The 23,805-nt window shown below is 40.6% G+C and overlaps 1 protein-coding gene and 1 non-coding gene across 2 annotated transcripts in view; one reads left to right on the forward strand and one right to left on the reverse strand.

Annotated features, from left to right (window-relative positions):
- LOC121270448 (zinc finger protein 420-like) overlaps nucleotides 1-3,459 on the forward strand; it is a 34,918-nt gene extending 31,459 nt beyond the window's left edge. The window contains exons 5-6 of the mRNA XM_041175783.1: nucleotides 2,644-2,669; nucleotides 2,745-3,459. Of these exons, the coding sequence (XP_041031717.1) occupies nucleotides 2,644-2,669; nucleotides 2,745-3,394 (676 nt within the window). The 3' untranslated portion in view covers nucleotides 3,395-3,459. The remainder of the gene's footprint in view (nucleotides 1-2,643; nucleotides 2,670-2,744) is intronic.
- A 13,660-nt stretch (nucleotides 3,460-17,119) lies between these two features.
- trnav-cac lies at nucleotides 17,120-17,192 on the reverse strand. The gene has a single exon. It is a non-coding gene; the product is annotated as a tRNA-Val (tRNA).
- Nucleotides 17,193-23,805: the final 6,613 nt, after the last annotated feature.

A 23,805-nucleotide genomic window follows, 5' to 3' on the forward strand; every position in this document is an offset into this window, starting at 1 on the left:
AATCAAGGACTATGCAGGAAAGTGGAGTTGAGGATTATCAGATCAGCCATGACCTCATTGAATGGCGGAGCAGATTCGATGGGCCAAATGGCCTACATCTGTTCCTACATCTTATGGTCTGATGAATCAAAAGTTGGCAGGTGAAACTGTAACTGAACAATGCACTGCCTTTACTGACACAGTAAAGATGTATTCCCATGAAGGGGAAAGGTAGGGTAAACAAATCCACAGCCCCCTTGATGAGAAAAGAGATAGAGATTGAGATAAAGGAGAAAAGGTGTGCTTATGACACATGTCAGCTGGATAATAAAACCAAGAACCAAGCTGAATAGAAAAGGTTCAGAGAGATTTGGAAAACCAAATAAGAAAAGCAAAGAGAGCATGAAAAGAGACTGAAAGCAAACATGGAAATAAATCAAGAAGTCTTCCATGGGCATATAAATAGTAAAATAATGGTAAAAGGAGGAGTGGAGGCAATTAGGGACCAAAGAGGTGATTTAGGCATGGAGACAGGGGGCATGGTTGAGGTATTAAATGAATATTTTGCATCTGCCTTTACCAAGGGAAAATATGCTGCACAGGTGATTGTGAAAGCGGAGATAGTTCACACCCTTGTGGGGTTTAAAATTGATAAGGAGGAGATATTGGATAGGCTGTCTGATAAAGTTGACAAAACCCCGGGACTGGATGAGATGCATCCAGGGATACTGAGGGGAAATGAGAGTGGAAATTGTGGAAGTGCTGACCATAATTTTCCAGCCTTCCTAAGATTCAGATTTGCTGACACAGGGACTGGAAATTGCAAACGTTATACCATTGTTCAAAAAAAGGTGCAAAGATAAGCCCAACAGCTACAGACCAGTCAGTTTAATCTCGGTGCTGGGGAAGCTTCCAAAAATGGTAATTCAGGACAAACTTAATAGTCACTTGAGCAAATGTCAGTTAATTAAGGAAAGCCAGCATGGATTTGTTAAGGGAAAATTGTGTTTAATTAAGTTGCTTAAGCTTTTTGATGAGGTTACAGAGAGCGTTGTTCAGGGTAATATATACATAAATGATTTGGAGGAAAATGTAACTGGGCGAATTAGTAAGTTTGCAAACAACACTAAGGTTGGAGGATTGCAGATAGTGAAGAGGATTGTCAAGGGATACAACGGGATATAGATCGGTTGGAGACTTGAGCGGAGAAATGGCAGATGGAGTTTAATCCAGACAAATGCGAGATGATGCATTTTGGAAGGTCTAATACAGGCAGGAATTATACAGTAAATGGCAGAACCCTTAAGTGCATTGATGGGCAGAGGGATCTGGGTGTACAGGTCCACAGGTCACTGAAAGTGGCAACACAGGTGGATAAGGTAGTCAGGAAGGCATATGGCATGCTTGCCTTCATTGGCAGGGTTATTGAGTATAAAAGCTAGGAAGTCATGCTGCAGCTGTATAGAACCTTGGTTAGGCCACACTTGGAATATTGCGTGCACTTCTGGTCACCATATTACCAGAAGAATATGGAGACTTTGGAGAGGGTGCAGAGGAGGTTTACCAGGATGCTGCCTGGTCTGGAGGTTATTAGCTATGAGGAGAGGTTGGAGAAACTCGGATTGTTCTCACTAGAGCGACAGAGGTTGAGGGATGACTTGAGAGAAGTTTACAAAATTATGAGTGGCATGGACAGAGTAGATAGAAGCTTTTTCCCAGGGTGGAAGAGTCAATTACTAGGGGACATAAATGTAAGGTGAGAGGATAAAACTATAGAGGAGTTGTGCAGGGCAAGTTTTTTATGCAGAGGGTAGTGAGTGTCTGGAATTCGCTGCCAGAGGAGGTGGTGGAAGCAGGTACGATAGTGGTGTTTAAAAGGCAGCTTGACAAATACATGAATAGGATGGGAATAGAGGGATACGGACCTCGGAAGTGCAAAATGTTTTAGTTGACGGGCAATATGATCGGTGCAGGCTTGGAGAGCCGAAGGGCCTATTCTTGTGCTGTACTTTTCTTTGTTCTTTCTAATGCTGTTAATGTGGTGTGCATGGACCTCCAAATGGCATTAGATAAAGTGCCATGCAACAGACTTGTGAGCAAAGATTATATCTCATGGAATAAAAGGGACTGAAGCAACATGGGTACAATATTGGCTGACTGGAAACAGAGAGTCGTGGTTAATGGATGTTTTTCAGACTGGAGGAAGGTTAAGAGTGGAGTTCCCCAGGAGTCAGTGTTTGGACCCATGCTGTTCCTGATACATATAAATGATCCAGACCTTAGTGTTCAGGCACAATTTTGAAATTTGTGGACAGAGTCTTGAGTGGGCATAGACCACGTAGCTGATTCCCTTCCCTGAAGGACATTAGTGAACCAGTTGGGTTTTTATGACAATCCAGCAGTTTTCATGGTCACTTTTCCCTGGTGCCAGCCCATAAATTACCAGATTCATTCAGCTCAGTTTCACAACCTGCCTTTGTATTTTTGTCGGTTCTCTCTCACTTTTTTCTGTTTTAAATCAATTTCACAGGGTATTAGAAGGGGAGGATTTGCAGTCGGGCAACTCAAACCAAACATCACATCAGAATCTGACAGAGTCACCCAATTTATCGTAACTGAATATCACTGAATTTTGAACATGGAAGGAGAAAGCACCGTTCACAGTGGAGAGAAACTGTACTCGTGTTCTGTGTGTGGACAAGGCTTCAACCAATCTTCTGGCCTGTCAGAACATAAATGCCGTCACAACGGGATAAAACAATGGCAATGTGGAAAGGGATTCAAATCCTCGTCTCACCTGGAACGTCATTGCCGCACTCACACTGGGGAGAAAACATTCATCTGCTCCGAGTGCGGGAAGGGATTCACTAGTTCATCCTATCTGCTGATACATCAGCGAGTTCACACTGGGGAGAGGCCATTCACCTGCTCTAAGTGTGGGAAGGGATTCCTTCAGTCATCCAACCTGCGGACACACCAGCGAGTTCACACTGACGAGAGACCTTTTAAATGTCCGGACTGCGGGAAGTACTATAGAGGTTCCACGGAACTGATGCGCCATCGACGTGTTCATACTGACGAGAAACCATTCAGGTGCTCTCTCTGTGGGACTGGGTTCAGGTGGTTGTCTCAACTCACTGTACACAAGAACAGCCACACCGGGGACAGGCCGTTCACCTGCTCTGTGTGTGGGAAGGGATTCACTCAGTCATCCAACCTGCTAAGACACCAGCGAGCTCATGCTGGGGAGAGACCATTTACATGCTCTGAATGTGGGAAGGGTTTTACCCAGTCATCCAACCTGCTGACACACCAGCGAGTTCACACTGGGGAGAGACCATTTACATGCTCTGAATGTGGGAAGGGGTTTGCTGTTTTATCTACACTGCAGAGACACCAGCAAGTTCACAAGTAATGACAATGATTGGATTTTGCTGTTAATCATATCCAGGATTGGGGTCTGTTTTTGATGATAATAAACTCCAGCTCAGTTATTTGGGCTGATATTGTACATAAAGGTCAAATAGATCAGCTTTGTGTTAAATACAGTGCCTTGAGTCTTTTTAATATCTCAAACCAAAGTTAGTTCCTTTTGAAGTGCTCTCCCTCCCCTGTCTCCACCCTCACCTCCAACAAGTGTGTGGAGCTCATGGAGGCTCTTTGTCACTAAGTTTGAGACAATCCGATCAGCTGCCTCTGCTACTTCCCTCCCTCACCAGCAGTGGCTGTGATTATATGAATTAGATTTTTACATAATCACTTGGTAAGTGATCGGATGTCACTGAACTTTGGCCGAAAATTGTTCCATTATCATCCTCACAGTGACCGTATCTTGCAGACCAAGTGATTCTATCCACACCAGCCTTTCTGGAGATCACCAGAGAAGAGTGAAGACATTACAGTCCACAACCCAGCCCATAGCGGTGCACACATCTGATAAATCCAATTAAAATGCAGAGTATATTGGTCTGCTACAGGTTTATAGATAGACAGTGATTATCAATCATAATAAATAGGAACTAGAGTTCCTGGGTCCCCAGTTTGAAACCAGGCAGAAACATTATCAAAACGAATTTAAGTGTGAGCAATAATTCACCTTTATTGTTAAATATTAACTGAATATAATAACAGCCATGTGATATTAGCTCATCCCCGCTACAGTCTGTACACACTGAAACTAGACAGAATCTTCCACTTGCTCCCATTTCCAGTTCTGATGCTTCAGAAAGCCTCCCTCAAACTTGCACATTCTGGCTGATTGATGTTGATTTGTGTAAGATTATTAAAGGCTCCTGCAGCATGACCTCCATCACTAACAGTGGGTCAAAGCTACATTTCAGATGGGGCAACAAACGCCTCAATCATTCTGTTTTCCCTGCTCCACAGTGAGTGAGACAGGGACAAGCAACAGGATTTTGCCCTGCACACTCCAATCACCCACTGCCAACCGAAAGCAGTGATAGCAGCATCAATCAACGGGTTACTGCCCATCCCTGGGCTGCAAGATACTGCAACCCGGTCCAAACCTCCAACTACACTGAGCACAGACTCAGGAAAACACAAGGAGGTTATATTCCAGTCAATCAACCTCTGAACAGTGTTCACAGAAAACCTGAGTGAGTGAAACTTTCTTAAGCTTCAATTGAGAACCTCAGCTGATACAATTTGTGGAAACTTATTCTGCATGAACGTTTTCACTTTTGTGAAAGAGGCTAAAATCCTTTTACATTTGGTAACAGCTGCATCAGACTATTCATGTCCTGAAAAGCTTTTTAACCAAACTCTTAAAGTACAGTCCACAAAATGAGAAGTGACATAAGTGCATGGCACTAAGAGCACATAAAGTGATGAAAGTGTTGACTGTCACACAGCAAATACATTAGCATTTCTTACAGCTTGCAACAGAAATGTATGGGTTTATTGAAGTAGATTGACATTTTTACACACCAACATTAAAATATCAATATCATATATTAAATCCTGAAACAAGCCTTGAAAATGGATTGCAATGTTTGGAAAGAGATGCAGCAATGAAGTGGAAGATGAGAATGATATTATTGATGATTTGAGAGGAATGCATTGCACCCCTGGGGCTTTTGTAGGTCAATTACCTTCTACACTTTGAAATTCAGAACAAACTGAGACGCTGGGTGGAAACCAACATTTGTCTCCTTGTATTTTGAGATAGGAAGCCTGATTCATGCATGCCTGGCTGCTTCAGCTGGTGGGACATCAGCTTCATAATCTCAGGATCCTGTGTTCAAGCTCCACTCAGATATTGTTGACTTTAAACATTGCTGCCGTTTTCAGGAGCTAACCCCAGCTCTCCATTCCTCCAGTAGTGTCATCGCATTGGAACAGAGTCTGTCTCCATCAGATAACATCACAGTTATTGGGCTCTGGGTGCAAACTGCCTTTGCTTCACTGGAAGTGTGGACAGCAGTTTGTAGGTGTGGGTCTGATATGCAATGAATGACGATTGAGTATTTTTAAGGCAGAGGTAGATAGATTCTTGTTAGGCAAGGCAATCAAAGGTTATCAGGATTAGATGGGAAAGTGGAAATCGAAACACAAGAAGATCAGCCATGATCTTATTGAATGACAGAGCAGGCTCAAGGGGCCAAATGGCCTAGTCCTGTCCCTATTTCTTATGCTCTTATGACAGTTTAAAAGTAGCAAGTTCCACTCAAGCCCCTGCACCAACAGAACTGTCAGAGTCTCAGAATTAGAATAGTCACTTCCTGGAGGACTGATAGCATCGGGTCCACATCCGATGGGATCCAGATGAAAATGGTCTAATTCATAAGATTACAGGAGGGAAATTAGGGAACTGCAACTGAAATTATCCAAGTCACAGTGAAGATTTCTTTTCCTGTGTGACTTGTGTGGGCTTGTTCAATGAAATGTTTGTTCCAGGTAACAGAGGGGAAGGATTGAGAGTTTTCAGTGTGGGACAGAAGTGAGAGCAGAGAGAACTGATTGAGACAGAATGGCACCATCATCCCTTGTGTTTTTTTTACTTATTCATGGGATGTAGGCGGTACTGGCTGGGCCAGCATTTTATTGGCTTTCCCTAATTGCTCCTGAGAACTGAGTGGCTTGCTCAGCCATTTCAGAGTCAACCACATTGCTGTGTGTCCAGAGTCACATGTCGGGCAGACCAGGTAAGGACAGCAAGTTTCTGAAAGGACATTCGTGAATCAGATGGGTTTTTTAAGGACAATTCATGGTTTCATCATTTAGACTTTTAATTCAAATTTCACCGCCTGCCATGGTGGGATTCAAACACTACCCTGGGCCTTTGGACTACTAGTCCAGTGACAATACCAGTCCACTGCCCCCTCCATCTCTCCTGCTCCTACCAACTTATCACAGACCTTCCCTTTCGTTTCTTCCTGCTCTCCTCTGTATCTTTCAAACCTGTTACATCTCTAACATTTACCAGTTTTGATGTAGCACAGTGGTATTTTCACTGGACTGGTATTCCAGAGACCCAGGGTAATGCTCTGGTGGCCCCACCACGGCTGATGGTGAAATTTGAATTCAATAAAAATCTGGAATGAAAAGTGTAAAACCCCATCTGCTTCATTAATGTCCCTTCGAGAAGGGAATCTGCTGTCCTTACCTGGACTAGCCTACATATAGTTGACTCTTAACTGGCCCCTGAAAGAATGGGCAATTTAAGGATAGGCAATAACTGCTGGCTTAGACAGCAGCGCCCACATCCCATGAATGAATAAGAAAAAAACCATCAACTCTGTTTCTCTCTCCGCCTGCTATTTCCAGCTTTTCCTGATTGAAAAGTCAGGAGTCATGAAAAGAACAAAAAGGAAGATCTATGATAGAGAGCAAGGTAGGATGGATTAACTGACACAAGAATGATGGACAGGGCAGTACGGAGCTGGTGATGGTGGACCCCAGGTGGTTTGGAGCCATTGCTTTCTCCATCACGGCCTGGGCTCAATGGCCAGTGACCAAAGGTTAATCAAGCAAACCATTTTGTGTAAGAAACCTGGCGGCAGTGCCAGTGAATGGAAGGGCAGTAACTGGTAAAGAGATGATCATCAGTGATTTTGAAGGGTCACTTGTCAGCTTTCCTGGTCAGTCCAACCGTTGGAAACCTCCAAACATTCTGGTAGCTCAGCACTGCCCTGTTTGCTACACAATTATTTATCCTCTGTAAGATTCCAGTCCAGGAACAAAATTATTTCAAACCAAATGAAGTAAACGAACAATTGAAGCACGTGATCTTGGCAGGGCCCTGTTAAACTCCGGAACAAACATTTTCCTCTGTAATATCGCACCCTCGATTGAATGGTTGTGGAGCAAAAGTAATAAGATTGTATAAATCAACTCGGATATAATGAAATATTTGATCAGAAAAAATAACACTTTCGTGAATTCAATATGAGATCAATTGCAAAATTACATCATGTTCATTTGGTCAAGTATATTAGTCCAAATCGTCATGTGAACATTGTGAAGTAAGGGAAACTAGGCATGGATTCTGCAGAAACTGCTTTTTCAAAAGGGAATTCAGCAATTTAATGAAAGGGTGGAAAAAAGACTGGTTATTAAGAGAGAAGCAAATTATGATTAATTGGTTTCCTCATTTAAAAAGTGGCCTGAGAACAGATGTTGGAAGGGCCTCTTTTGCCATTTTTTGGATACATGGTGCTTGGCCATTTTATGATTACATTGTTATATCCATCTCACTGCAGCATTCCTGAGAATAGCAGCTGAATTCCATTTCTCCGCAATGGAGACCCAGGGTGCTGCTGAGTTACAGTGCAGTTTAGCATTCCAGACAGGCTCACTGCAGCCACGGCTGTTTCTGTAATGTAGTCATTATCACGTTTGCCTAACACATGAAAGGTCCCCAGATTGAAACCATTCAGAAAGATTATTAAAACTCACTCATTAAATAGTGAAGATAATTTGCATCTTTGAAACTTACCTGAATCTCCTATGTTGCAGGCATATTGCATTTGCTCTCACCGAGGTCATAAAATGAATGCAGCAAAACGACACACCTGAGTGGAAATAAATGTTTGTATTTCACTGCGCTCACATATTACCATTTCGTTCAGTCAACAGCAGAAATTAATGTGACTTTCGATGCAGATTAACAGTTACTCACCATGTCAAAGGTGTCTCATAGTAATGTGTGCTCACAGAGGGAACAAATATAATTAACGTGTCATTCACAAACCTGTTCCCTGTAAAATTCTTTGATGATTTTGTTGAAATGCTGACTGTTGTGCTAAATCTCAAATCAGACCCATATCAAGTGCATTACCTGGTGACTGGCATTCTGTTGGTTGCCAGTCACGTTTGCAATTCGATGTTGTACATTTCAGAGAGTCTCAAGTCAACCAAGGACATCAATATCAAATAGAAATATATTAATACTGAATGTTGAATAATGTAAAATAAATGCAGAGTAAAGTTTGTTGAATTTTGTCTTCTGAGGAAGAGAAGGGTGTTAATAATGATTGAGCAGAAAGCATTGCTGCCTGAGACATTTGCTGGACCAAGCCTTCTGCATTATGAAACTCAAAACAAACTGAGGGGCCAGGTGGAAACCAAGAGTTGTCTTTCTGTAACATGTGACATGACCTCTCAGTCTAACCATTGGAATCCTCCAAACATTCTGGTATATCAACACTGCCCTTTTTCCTAAAGAAATATACATCCTGTAAAATTACATTCCCAGAACAAAATTATATTAAACCAACTGAATGAAACGACCTATTTCAGCATGTGATCCTGGCAGGGCTCTGTTAAACTGTAGCAATCATTTTCCTCTGTGATATAACACCCTCGAATAACGAGTTGTGGAGCAAATGTAATTAGATTATGTAAGTAACTCAGAAATAATGAGATGTTTGATCAGAAAAATAAGCACTTTCATCAATTCAACATGGAATCAAGAGGAAAAGTAAATAATGTTCATATGCATAGCTATGTAAGGAACACAAGTCTAAAGCTTCATTGCATTGGGTGAGGGAAACAGTGTTATTTAAGGCAAACTAGGCACGGAATCTGCAGTAACTCCATTTTCAAAAGAAAATTGTGCAATTAATTGATATTCAGAAAAATAACAGGTTTACTAAAAGAGAGAAGGAAACTGAGGTTAATTCCTCTTTTAAAAATCTGACAGAGACAGGATGATGGAACGGCCCTTGTATGGATACATGGTGTTGTCCCATTTTATGATGACATTGTTTTCTGAGTCTGCCTACAGCATTCCAAATTATAGCAGCTGGATTCCGTTTCTCCCAAACAAAGAGACAGAGAGATGTTGCATGACAGCTCAGTTTAACATTCCAGATAGGCTCACTGCATCGCGTTTGCCCAGTGTTTCTGTAGTGTAGTGGTTTTCATGTTCACCTCACGTATGAAAGGCCCCTGGTTTGAAACTGGACAAAAACATTATCCAAGCTTGCTAATCTCGAGTGAGGAAAACTTGTGTAATTCAGGTTTGTTGTTCAATGTTACCTGAATCAGGTATGGTGCTTTTCCTCTTACCTAGGCCTTAAAATGAAGGCAGCAAAATCAGAAACACTGAAAGTTTATGGCACACTGAGTAGAAATAGGTGTTCAATTTTTAACTCGGCACACATTTTAGCAATTCGTCCGGTCAGCAACAGAATTTAGAAGGTTTTCCATGCACACTAACATCGTTACTCACCATCTCAAAGATGTCTCATAGTAAAGTGTGCTCATTCGGACAGGCGCAAGCGATGCTGTAATTGAACCAGAGGAAATGATCACATCTTTAAATAATTGGTCTTCAGAATAGAGCATCAGGAACAGTGACCCAGTGAGACGTGGAAACCGAGGCGCAGTGCAGACCTGCTGGCTTCCCTCCTGTCTTCTAGATGGACACGATTTAGGCGCCAGAAAGCATCTTAGCTGGAACAAAGAAAGGACCAAATATAATGAACGCATCATTCTCAAAATTGTTCCCAGTAAAAGCCTTGGATTTTGTTTAAAAGCTGACTGTGCTCAAGTTCAAATGAGCATCATATGATTTGCATTATCTGTCGACTGACATTCTTTTGTCTATCAGTCATGTTTGAAATTCGAGGTTTCTGTATATTTCAGAGAGACTCAATTCAAATGAAGGCATCAATAACAATAAAATATTAATATTAATTTTGAATAACGGAACAAACACTGAGTAAAGTTTGTTGAATTTTGTCTGCTGAGGAGGAGAAGGCTCTGATGACTGAGCAGAAAGCATTGCTGCCTGAGACATTTGCTGAACCGAGCCTTCTGCATTTTGAAATTCAAAAAAACGGAGGCACCAGGGTTGTCTTTCTGTAACATGTGACATGACCTCTCAGTCTAACCATTGGAATCCTCCAAACATTCTGGTAGATCAGCACTGCCCTGTTTCCTAAAGAAATATATATTCTGTAAAACTACATTCCCAGAATAAAATTATATTAAACCAATTGAACGAAACGACCTATTTCAGCATATGATCCTGGCAGGGCTCCGTTTAACTGTAGCAATCATTTTCCTCTGTGATATAACACCCTCGATTAATGAGCAAATGTAATTAGATTGTGTAAATAACTCAGAAATAATGAGTTGTTTGAGGAGAAATATAAGCACTTTCGTTAATTTTTTTAGAAATCAAGAGGTAAGTAAATAATGTTCATTTGCGTAGCTACGTAAAGAACAAAGTCTAAATCTTCATGACACTGGGAGAGGGAAACGTTGTAAATTAAGGCAAACTAGGCATGGAATCTGCAGAAACTCCATTTTCAAAAGGGAATCATGCAATTCATTGATATGCAGAAAATTAATAAATTCACTAATAGAGAGAATGAAACTGAGATTAATTGGTTTGCTCTTTTAAAAAACTGACAGATACAGGACAATGGAAGGGCCATCGTATGGGTACACGGTGTTTTGCCATTTTATGATGACACTGTTACATGAATCTATTTGCGGCATTCCAAATTATCGCAGCTGAATACCATTTCTCCCATCCAAAGAGCCAGAGAGCTGCTGCCTGACAGCACAGTTTAACATTCCGGATAGGCTGACTACAGTCATTGTTGGTCAATGTTTCTATAGTGTAGCGGTTATCACATTTTCCTTACGTGTGAAAGGTCCCCCGTTCGAAACCAGGCAGAAACGTTATCCAAGTTTGCTAATTTGAGAGGGAAATTTGCGTTTGTCATGTCTGTTGTTGAATGTTTCCTGAATCTCGCATGCTTCAGGCATGGAGCTTTTGCTCTTATCTGGGCCTTAAAATGAATGCAGCAAAATCAGAAATGCTGAAATTTCATGACACACTGAGTAGAAATAGATGTTCGTTTTTTGACTCAGCACGCATTTTAGCAGTTCGTCCAGTCAGCAACAGAATTTAGTGGATTTTCGATGCAGATTTACATCGTTACACACCATCTCTAAGATGTCTCATACTAAAGTGCGCGCATAAAGACAGACGCAAGTGATACTGTAATTGAACCAGAGGAAATGACAGAGCTGGTACAGAATCACTCCTTTAAATAATTGGGCTTCAGAATAGAGTATCAGGAAAAACGACCCAGGGAGTCGTGGAAACCGAGGCGCAGTTTGTTTAATTTCATCATCCAAGAGTAAGACGGATGTTCCTAATGATTGAGCAGAAAGCATTGCACCCGGAGACATTTGCTGGACGGATACGTCTACATTGTGAAATTCAAAACAAGTTGAGGCACCAACAGTTGTCTTCCTGCAACAAGTGAAATGGATCCTCAGTCCAACCATTGGAAACCTCTAAACATTCTGGTCGCTCAGCACTGCCCTGTTTGTTACACAAATATTTATCCTCTGTAAGATTCCGGACCAGGAACAAAATTATTTCAAATCAAATGAAGTAAACGAACAATTGAAGCACGCGATCTTGGCAGGGTTCTGTTAAACTCCGGAACAAACATTTTCCTCTGTAATATCGCAACCTCGATTGAAGGGGCATGGAGCAAAAATAATAAGGTTGTAAAAATAGTGAAGTTGAAAAACTAATACTTCGGCAAATTCGAGATGAGATCAATTGCATAATGACATCAGGTTCATATGATAAAGTATATTAGGAATTCAAGTCCAAATCGTCTTGTGAGCCTTGTGAATTAAGGCAAACTAGGCATGGATTCTACAGAAACTACTTTTTCGAAAGGGAATCGAGCATTTTAATGACAGGGAGGAAAATACAGGTTTATTAAAAGAGAAGCAATTTGTGATTCATTAGTTTGCTCGTTTAAAAAGAGGACAGAGATCGCCTGGTGGAAGGGCCTCTTCTGCCATTGTATGGATACCTGGCGTTAGGACATTTTAGGATTCCAGGCAGGCTCATTGTAGTCACGGCAGTTTCTGTAGTGTAGTAGTTATCATGTTTGTCTAACACACGAACGGTCCCTGGTTCAAAACTCAGCAGAAACATTGTTAAAGCTTCCTTATTCAATCGTGAGGGTGATTTGCATCCTTGAAGCTCAGCTGAATCTCCTATGTTGCAGGCATATTGCATTTACTCTCACTGAGGACATGTTGTGATTTCATGACACACTTGAGTGGAAATAGATGTTTGTATTTCACTGTGCTCACATATTAGCAGCTCGTTCAGTCAACAACAGAAATTAATCTGTCTTTCGACACAGATTAACACAGTTACTCACAATGTCAAAAATAACAAAAATAAAAGTAGCTGGAAAAACTCAGCAGGTCTGACAGCACCTGCGGAGAGGAATGCAGTAAACATTTCGAGTCCGGATGACTATTCATCAGAACTCAAAAATAATGTGTGCTCATAACGGCAGACAAAGAGGGATCAGATATAATGAACGCATCGTTCTCAAATTTATTCCCTGTGAAACTCTTTGATTTTGTTGAAATACTGACTGTTGTGCAATCAAATCAGACCCATATCAAGTGCATTACCTAGTGTTTGGCATTCTTTCGTTTGCCAGTCACGTTTGCAATTTGATGTTGTTGTATATTCTAGATAGTCTCAAGTCAACCGAGGGCGTCAATATCAAATTTGAAAATAATAATACTGAATGTTGAATAACGGAAAAAAATTGCTGCTGAGTAAAGTTTGTTGAATTTTGCCTGCTGAGGAAGAGAAAGATGTTCCTAATGATTGAGCAGAAAGCATTGCTGCCTGAGACATTTGCTGGACCGAGTCTTCTGCATTATGACACTCAAAACAAACTGAGGCACCAGGTGAAAACCAAGAGTTGTCTTCCTGTAACATGTGACATGATCTCTCCGTCTAATCATTGGAATCCTGCAAACATTCTGGTAGATCAACACTGCCCTTTTTCGTAAGAAAATATGTATTCTGCAAGATTTCATTCCCAGGACAAAATTATTTCAAACCAAACAAATGGAACGTGATCTTGGCAGGGCTCTGTCTAACTGTATCAATGATTTCCATCGATTAACGAGTTGTGGAGCAAATGTAATTGTGTAAATAACTCAGAAATAATGAGATGTTTTATCAGAAAAATGAGCACTTTCATCAATTTGACATGAAATCAAGAGAAAAAATAAATATGTAAGGAACACAAGTCTAAATCTTCATAGCAATGGCTGAGGGAAAACAGTGTTATTCAAGGCAAACTGGGCATGGAACCTGCAGAAACTCCTTCTTCCAAAGGGAATTGTGCATTTCATTGATATGCAGAAAAATAACAGGTTTACAGAAGGAAACTGAGATTAATTCATTTGCACTTTTAAAAAGCTGACTGAGATAGGACGATGCAAGGGCTATGGTATGGGTACATGGTGTTTTGCCATTTTATGATGACATTGTTATATGAGTCTGTATGCAGCATTCCAATTTAAAGCAGCGGAGTTCCAATTCTCCCAAACAAAGAGCCAGAGAGCTGCTACGTGACAGCACAGTTTCACATTCTGGACAGGCTCACTGCCACGTTGGCTGCCCAGTGTTTCTGTGGTATAGTGGTTATCGTGTTTCCCTCACATGTGCCAGGTCTCTGGTTTGAAACCGGGCAGAAACCTAATCCAAGTTTGCTAATTTTGAGAGAGGTAAATTTGCGTCATTCAGGTTTGTTGTTGAATGTTAACTGAATTTCGCATGCTATAGGCATGTTACTTTTGCTCTTACCTGGGCCTTAAAATGAATGCAGCAGAATCAGGGGCACTGAAATTTCACGACACACTGAGTAGAAATAGATGTTTGGTTTTTGACTTGGCACGTATTTTAGCCATTTGTCCGAGCAGCAACAAAATGTAGTGGGTTTTCGATGCAGATTAACATCGTTACCCACCACCTCAAAGACGTTTCATACTAAAGTGCGCTCATAAAGACAGGCACAAGTGATGCTGTAATTGAACCAGAGGAAATGACAGAGCTGGTACAGAATCACTCCTTTAAATAATCGGGCTTCAGAATAGAGTTTCAGGAAAAATGACCAAAGGGGTGGTGGAAATCGAGATGCAGTGCAGATCTTCTGGCTTCCCTCCTGTCTCTGACATGGATGTGATTTAGGCTCCAGAAGACTTATCACCCAGAACAAAAAGGCATCTAATATAATGAACTCATCATTCTCAAAACAGTTCCCAGTAAAATTCTTACATTGTTTACAAGCTAACTGTGCTCAATTTCAAATGAGCACCATATGATTGCATTACCTGCTGACTGGCCTTCTTTTGTCTATCAGTCATGTTTGCAATTCGAGGTTGCTGTATATTTCAGAGAGTCTCAATTCAAATTAAGGCATCAATAACAGGTAAAAATTAATATTAAATATAGAATAATGGAACAAACACTGAATAAAGTTTGTTCAATTTTGGTCTTCCGAGGGTAAGTTGGATGTTCCTAATGCTTAAGCAGAAAGCACTGTACCCGGAGACATTTGCTGGGCAGACACTTTTACATTTTGAAATTCAAAACAAGCACCAACTGTTGTCTTCCTGCAACAAGTGAAATAGACCCTCAGTCCAACCATTGGATCCCTCCAAACATTCTGGTAGCTCAGCACTGCCCTGTTTCCTAAACAAATATTTATCCTCTCTAAGATTCCGTTCCAGGAACAAAATTATTTCAAACCAAATGAAACGAACAAACGTAGCACATGACCATCGCAGGGCCCTGTTGAACTCTTTAACAAACATTTTCCTCTGTAATATCGCACTCTCCATTGAAGGTGTATGGAGCAAAAGTAATAAGATTGTACAAATAGTGAGGTTGAAAAAATAACGCTGTCGAAAATTCGACATGACATCAATTGCATAATTACATCATGTTCATATGCTAAAGTAGATTAGGGACCCAAGTCCAAATCGTCATGTGAACCTTGTGAATTAAGGCACACTAGGCATGGATTCTGCAAAAACTACTTTTTCGAAAGGGTAGCGAGCAATTGAATGAAAAAGAGGAAAGCACAGGTTTATTAAAAGAGAGAAGCAAATTTTGATGAATTAGTTTGCTCGTTTAAAAAGGAGACAGAGGTCGGATGGTGGATAGACCTCTTATGCCATTGTATGGATACATGGTGTTAGGCCCTTTTATCATTCCATTGTTATATCAGTCTTGCTGCAGTGTTCCTAATAATAGCAGCTGAATTCCAATTCTCTGAAATAGACACCCGGGGTGCTGCTGCGTCAGAGCGCAGTTTAACATTCCAGGCAGGCTCACTGCAGCCACGGCAGTTTCTGTAGTGCAGTGGTTATCAGGTTCGCCTAACACACGAAAGGTCCCCGGCTTAAAACCGGGCAGAAACATTATTAAAACTCACTCATTCAATCGTGAGGGTGATTTGAATCATTGAAGCTTAGCTGAATCTCCTATATTGCAGGCATATTGCATTTACTCTCACCGAGGACATGTTGAGATTTCATGATACACTTGAGTGGAAATAGATGTTCGTATTTCACTGCGCTCACATATTAGCCGCTCGCTCAGTCAACAGCAGAAATTAATCTGTCTTTCGATTAACAAAGGTACTCACCACGTCAAAGATAATTTGTGCTCGTGTTCAATTTTGGTCTTCCGAGGATAAGACCGATGTTCCTAATGCTTAAGCAGGAAGCATTGCTCCCGGAGACCTTTGCTGGGCAGAAGCTTTTACATTGTGAAATTCAAAACAAGCTGAGGCAACAAGCTGTTGTCTTCCTGCAACAAGTGGCATGGACCCTCAGTGGAATCCTCCAAACATTCTGGTAGCTCAGCACTGCCCTGTCTCCTAAACAAATATTTATTCTCTCTAAGATTCCGGTCCAGGTTCAAAATTATTTACTTGTTTTTAATTTCAAAATGTAAAAGTGTCTGCCCAGCAAATGTCTCCGGGCGCAATGCTTTCTGCTTAAGCATTAGGAACATCCGTCTTATCCTCGGAAGACCGAAATTGAACAAACTTTATTTGTTCCGTTATTCTACATTTAACATTATTTTTTATCTGTTATTGATGCCTTAATTTGAATTGAGTGTCTCTGAAATATACAGCAACCTCGAATTGCAAACATGACTGATAGATGAAAGAGCGCCAGTCAGCAGGTAATATTAATCATATGGTGCTCATTTGAAATTGAGCACAGTTAGCTTGTAAACAAAATGCAAGAATTTTATTGGGAACAGATTTGAGAATGATGCGTTCATTATATTTGATCCCTTTCTGTTCTGGCGCCTAAATCTCGTCCATGTAGAAGACAGGAGGGAAGCCAACAGGCCTGCACTGCGTCTCGGTTTCCACCACCCCCTTGGTCGTTTTTCCTGAAACTCTATTCTGATGCCCGATTATTTAAAGGAGTGATTCTGTACCAGCTCTGTCTTTTCCTCTGGTTCAATTACAGCATCGCTTGCGCCTGTCTTTATCAGCGCACTTTAGTATGAAACATCTTTGAGGTGGTGGGTAACGATGTAAATCTGCATCGAAAACAAACTAAATCCTGTTGCTGCTCAGACGAACGGCTAAATTGTGTGCCGAGTCAAAAAACGAACATCTGTTTCTACTCAGTGTATCATGAAATTTCAGTGCTTCTGATGTTGCTGCATTCATTTTAAGGCCCAGATAAGAGCAAAAGCTCCATGCCTGTAGCATGCGACATTTAGGTAACATTCAACAACAAACCTGAATGACACAAATTTTCCCCTCTCAAAATTAGCTAGCTTGGATAGTGCTCCTGCCCAGTTTCGAACTGGGGACCTTTCGCGTGTGAGGCGAATGTGATAACCACTACACTACAGAAACATTGACCAGATATGACGGCACTCAGCCTATCCGGAATGTTAAACTTTGCTGTCACGCAGCAGCTCTCTGGCTCTTTTGTTGGGAGAATTGGTACTCCGCTGCTTTAATTTAGAATGCTGCAGACAGACTCATATAACAATGTCATCGTAAAATGGCACAGCACCATGTATCCATGGCCCTTCCATCGTCCTGTCTCTGTCAGCTCTTTAAAAGTACAAACGAATTAATCGCAGTTTCCTTCTTTCTGTTATTTTTCTGCATATCAATGAATTGCACAATTCCCTTTGGAAGGAGTTTCTGTAGATTCCATGTACAGTTTGCCTTAAATAACACTGTTTTCCCTCAGTCAATGTGTGTTCCTCACGTAGCCACGCATATGAACATTATTTATTTTTTCTCTTGATTTCATGTCGAATTGACGAAAGTGCTCATTTTTCTGATCAAACATCTCATTATATCTGAGTTATTTACACAATCTAATTACATTTGCTCCACAACCCGTTAACCAATCATTCATACAGTTAGACAGACCCCTGCCAAGATCACATGCTGAAATAGTTCGTTCCGTTCATTTGGTTTGAAATAATTTTGTCCTGGGAATGAAATCTTACAGAATATGTATTTGTTTAGGGAACAGGAGAGTGTTGATCTACCAAGATGTTTGGAGGATTCCAATGGTTAGGCTGAGAAGTCATGACTCTTGTTACAGGAAGACAACTGTTGGTTTCCATATGGTGCCTCAGTTTGTTTTGAGTTTCACAATGCAGACGGCTCGGTCCAGCAAATGTCTCAGGCAGTAAATGCTTTCTGCTCAATCATTAGGAACACCCTTCTCCTCCTCAGAAGACGAAATTCAAGAAACTATACTCAGCAGCATTTTTTCCCGTTATTCAACATTCAGTATTAATATTTTTTTATTTGATATTGATGCCCTCGGTTGACTTGAGACTCTCTGAAATATACAGCAACATCGAATTGCAAACGTGACTGGTAAACAAAAGAATGTCAAACACCAGGTAATGCATTTGATATGGGTCTGATTTGAGATTTAGCACAACAGTCAGCATTTCAACAAAATCAAACAATTTTACAGGGAACAAATTTGAGAATGACGCGTTAATTAGATCTGATCCCCCTTTTTCTGCCGTTACGAGCACACATTATCTTTGACATTGTGAGTAACTGTGTTAATCTGTGTCAAAAGACAGATTAATTTCTGTTGTTGACTGAACGAGCTGCTAATATGTGAGCGCAGTGAAATACGAACATCTATTTCCACTCGTGTGTCATGAAATCGCAACACGTCCTCGGTGAGAGTAAATGCAATAAGCCTGCAACATAGAAGATTCAGCCAAACTTAAACGATGCAAATCACCCTCACGATTGAATGAGTAAGTTTCAATCACGTATCCTGCTCGGTTTTGGATCGGGGACTTTTCGTGTGTTAGGGTAGCGTGATAACCACTACACCACAGAAGCTGTCGTGACTGCAGTGAACCTGCTTGGAATGTTAAACTGCTCTAACGCTGTCTGTTAGTGAAAGTGTTACTTTTCTGCATATCAATGAAAAAGGAGTTTCTGCAGATTCCATGCCTAGTTTGCCTTAATTAACACTGTTCCCCTCACCCAATGCCATGAAGATTTAGACTTGTGTTCCTTACATAGCTATGCATATGAACATTATTTACTTATCTTTTGATTTCATCTCGAATTGATGAAAGTGCTAATTTTTCTGATCAAGCATCACATTATTTCTGAGTTATTTACACAATCTAATTACATTTGCTCCACAACTCGTTAATCGAGGGTTTTATATCACAGGGGAAAATGATTGCTACAGTTAAACAGAGCCCTGCCAGGATCACATGCTGAAATAGGTGGTTTCGTTCAATTGGTTTAATATAATTTTGTTCTGGGAATGTAGTTTTACAGAATATGTATTTCTTTAGGAAACAGGGCAGTGCTGATCTACCAGAATGTTTGGAGGATTCCAATGGTTAGACTGAGAGGTCATGTCACATGTTACAGAAAGACAACTCTTGGTTTCCACCTGGTGCCTCCATTTTTTTTTAACTTTTATAATGCAGAAGGCCCGATCCAGCAAATGTCTCAGACAGTAATGCTTTCTGCTCAATCATTAGGAACAGCTTTCTCCTCCTCAGAAGACGAAATTCAACAAACTTTTCTCAGCAATTTGTTACGTTATTCAACATTCAGAATTAATATACTTGATATTGATGCCCTTGGTTGACTTCAGACTCTCTGAAATATACAACAACATCGAATTGCAAACTTGACTGGCAAACAAAAGAGTACCAGACACCAGGTAATGCACTTGATATGGGTCTGATTTGAGATGTAGCACAACAGTCAGCATTTCAACAAAATCAAAGAATTTTGCAGGGAACAGGCTTGAGAATGATGCGTTAATTAGATCTGATCCCTCTTTGTCTTAATGAGCACACATTACAATGAGACATCTTTGACATGGTGAGTAACTGTGTTAAGCTGCATCAAAAGACTCATTAAGTTCTGTTGAAGGGTCATGAGGACTCGAAATGTCAACTCTTTTCTTCTCCACCGATGCTGCCAGACCTGCTGAGTTTTTCCAGGTAATTCTGTTTTTGTTTTGCATTTCCAGCATCCGCAGTTTTTTGTTTTTATCATTAATTTCTGTTGTTGACTGAACGAACTGCTAATATGTGAGCACAGTGAAATACGAGCATCGTTTTCCACTCAAGTGTGTTGTGAAATCTCAGCACGTGCTGATTTTGCTGCATTCATTTTATAACCTTGGTGAGAGCAAATGCAATATGCCTGCTACATAAGTATCAACAATGCAAATTGCCTTCACTATTTAATGAGTAAGTTTTCATAATGCTTCCGCCCAGTTTTGAAGCTGGGACTTCTCACATGTTAGGGGAACGAGATAACCACTACACTACAGCAACTGAGATTCACTGAGCCTGTCTGGAATGCTAAACTGCGCTGTAATGCAGCAGCAATCTGGGTCTCTGTTGCAGAGAAATGGAATTCAGCTGCTTTTCAGGAACGCTGCAGTGAGACGGATATAACTATGTAATCATAAAATGGCTGAGCACCATGTATCCATACAATAGCAAAAGAGGGCCTTCCACCATCCGATTTCAGACCCCTTTTTAAATGAGCAAATTAATGAATCACAACTTTCTTCTCTTCTAATAAACATGTTTTTTCTCCCTTTCACTAAATTGCTCAATTCCCTTTTGAAAATGTAGTTTCTGCAGAATCCATGCCTAGTTTGCCTTAATTCACAAGGTTCACATGATGATTTGGACTTGGGTTCCTAATATACTTTACCACATGAACATGAAGTAATTATGCAATTGAACTCAGATCGAATTTGTGAAATTGTTATTTTTTCAACATCTTAATTTTCACCGTATTTCTTTTGTTCCGCAGCCCTTCATTTGAGGGTGCGATATTACAGAAGGAAATGTTTGTTCTGGAGTTTAACCTTGCCCTGCCAAGATTGCATTTTTCAATTGTTCATTTACTTCATTTAGTTTGAAATAATTTTGTTCCTGGACTGGAATCTTACAGAGGATAAATACTTGTGTAACAAACAGGGCAGCACTGAGCTACCAGAATGTTTAGAGGTTTCCAATGGTTGGACTGAGAGTCCATGTCACTTGTTGCAGGAAGACAACTGTTGGTTGCACCCTGGTGCCTCAGCTTGTTTTGAATTTCAAAATGTCCCCAGGTGCAATGCTTTCTGCTCAATCATTAGGAATATCCTTCTTTTCTTGAAAGATGAAATTAAACAAACTTTAATCAGTATTTGTTCCATTATTCTATATTTAATATTAATATCTTATCTGTTATTGATTCATTTGAATTGAGACTCTCTGAAATATACACCAACCTCGAATTTCAAACATGACTGATGGATGAAAGAATGTCAGTCAACAGGTAATGTGGTGCTCATTTAAAATTGAGTGCAGTTAGCTTTTAAACAAAATCCAAGAATTTTACTGTGAGCAGTTTTGAGAATGATACATTCATTATATTTGATCCCTCTTTGTTCTTGGTGAGAAGCCTTCTGGTGCCTAAATCGCGTGCATGTAGAAGACAGGAGGGAAGCCAGCAGGACTGCACTACGCCTTGGTTTCCACGGCTCACTGTTTTTTTCCTGATACTCTATTCTGAAGACCAATTATTTAAAGGAATGATCCTGTACCAGCTCTGTCATTTCCTCTGGTTCAATTACAGCATCGCTTGTGCCTGTCTTTACGAACGCATTTTAGTATGAGACATCTTTGCGATGGTGAGTAATGATGTAAATCTGCATTGAAAACCCATTAAATTCTGTTGCTCACCAGACGAACTGCTAAAATATGTGCTGAGTCAAAAAATTTCTACTCAATGTGTCATGAAATTTCAGCACTTCTGATTTTGCTGCATTCATTTTAAGGCCCAGGTAAGAGCAAAAGCACCTTCCCTGTCACACGCGAGATTCAGGTAACATTCAACAACATCCTGAGAGATGCAAATTTCCCCTCACTCAAAATTAGCAAGCTTGGATAATGTTTCTGCCCAGTTTAGAACCAGGAACCTTTCGCATGTGAGGAAAACATGACAACAACTACACCACAGAAATATTGGCGAGCCAAGATTTTAGTGAGCCTATCGGGAATGCTGCAGACTCATCTCACAATGTCATCATAAAATGGCATAACACCATGTATTCATACCATGGCCCTTCCATCATCCTGTCCCTGTCAAGCTTTTTAAAAGAGCAAATTAATTAATCTCAGTTTCCTTCTCTCTATTAGCTCCTACAGATTCACTCCTTTAAGTAATCGGTCTTTGGAATAGCAAAATTACACGAATAATGACCCAGGGAGTCGTAGAAACCAAGGCGCAGTGCAGACCTGCTGCCTTCCCTCCTGTCTTCTACATGAATGCGATTTAGACGCCAGAATGCTTGTCACCTGGAACAAAGAGGGATCAAATATAATGAACACATCATTCTCAAAACTGTTCCCAGTACAACTCTAGCATTTTGTTTGAAAGCTAACTGTGCTTAATTTCAAATGAGCACCACATGGTTTGCATTATCTGTTGACTTGCATTCTTTTGTCTCTCAGTCATGTTTGCAATTAGAGGTTGGTGCATATTTCAGAGAGCCTCAATTCAAATGAAGGCATCAATAACAGATAAAATATTAATATTAAATATAGAATAATGGAACAAATACCGAGTAAAGTTTGTTCAATACCGTGTTCCAAGGATAAGAAGGATGTTCCTAATGATTAGGAAGAAAGCATTCCACCCGGAAACATTTGCTGGATGGACACATCTACATTTAGGAATTCAAAACAAGCTGAGGCACCAGGGAGAAACCAACAGTTGTCTTCCTGCAACAAGTGACATGGACCCTCAATCCAACCACTGAAACCTTCCAAACATTCTGGTAGCTGAGCACTGCCCTGTTTGCTACACAAATATTTATCCTCCGTAAGATTCCGGGACAGGAACAAAATTATTTCAAACCAAATGAAGTAAAGGAACAATTGAAGCACGTGATCTTGGCCGGGCCCTGTTAAACTTCGGAACAAACATTTTCCTCTGTAATATCGCACCCTCGATTGAAGGGATATGGAGCAAAAGTAATAAGATTGTATAAATCAACTCGGATATAATGAGATGTTTGATTAGAAAAAATAAATTCGATATGAGATCAATTGCAAAATTACATCATCTTCATGTGGTAAAGTATATTAGGAACCGAAGTCCAAATCGTCATGTGAACCTTGTGAATTAAGGCAAACTAGGCATGGATTCTGCAGAAACTATTTTTTCAAAAGGGTAGTGAGCAATTTAATGAAAGGGGAGAAAAAAAGAAACATGTTTATTAAAAGAGAAGCAAATTGTGATTCATTAGTTTACTCGTTTAAAAAGGGGACAGAGGTCGGATGGTGGATGGGCCTCTTATGCCTTTGCATGGATGCACGGTGCTAGGCCATTTTATGATTCCATTGTTACATCAGTCTCGCTGCAGCGTTCCATTTCTCTGAAATAGACACCCGGGGTGCTGCTGCGTCACAGCGCAGTTTAACTTTCCAGGCAGGCTCACTGCAGCCACGGCAGTTTCTGTAGTGCAGTGGTTATCACATTCACTTAACAGGCGAAAAGTCGCCGGTTCGGAAATGGGTAGAAACGTTATTAAAACTTACTCATTCAATACTGAGGGTGATTTGCTTAGCTGAATCTACCAAGTCCCAGGCGTATTGCATTTTCTCTCAGCGAGGGCGCTCTGAAATTTCATGACACACTTGAGTGGAATTAGATGCTGGTACTTCACTGCGCTCAGATATTAGCAGTTTGTTCAGTCAACAATTAATGGGTCTTTCGACACAGATTAACACAGTTACCCACCATGTCAAAGATAATGTGTGCTCGTAACGACAGACAAAGAGCGATCAGATCTAATTAACGCATCATTCTCAAATCTGGAAAAACTCAGCAGGTCTGGCAGCATCGGCGGAGAAGAAAAGAGTTGATGTTTCGAGTCCTCATGACCCTTCAACAGAACTGGGTGAATCCAAGGAAGGGGTGAAATATGTTGAAG

Source organism: Carcharodon carcharias, chromosome 27 (genome assembly GCF_017639515.1).
Source record: "Carcharodon carcharias isolate sCarCar2 chromosome 27, sCarCar2.pri, whole genome shotgun sequence".
Lineage (NCBI taxonomy): Eukaryota > Metazoa > Chordata > Chondrichthyes > Lamniformes > Lamnidae > Carcharodon > Carcharodon carcharias.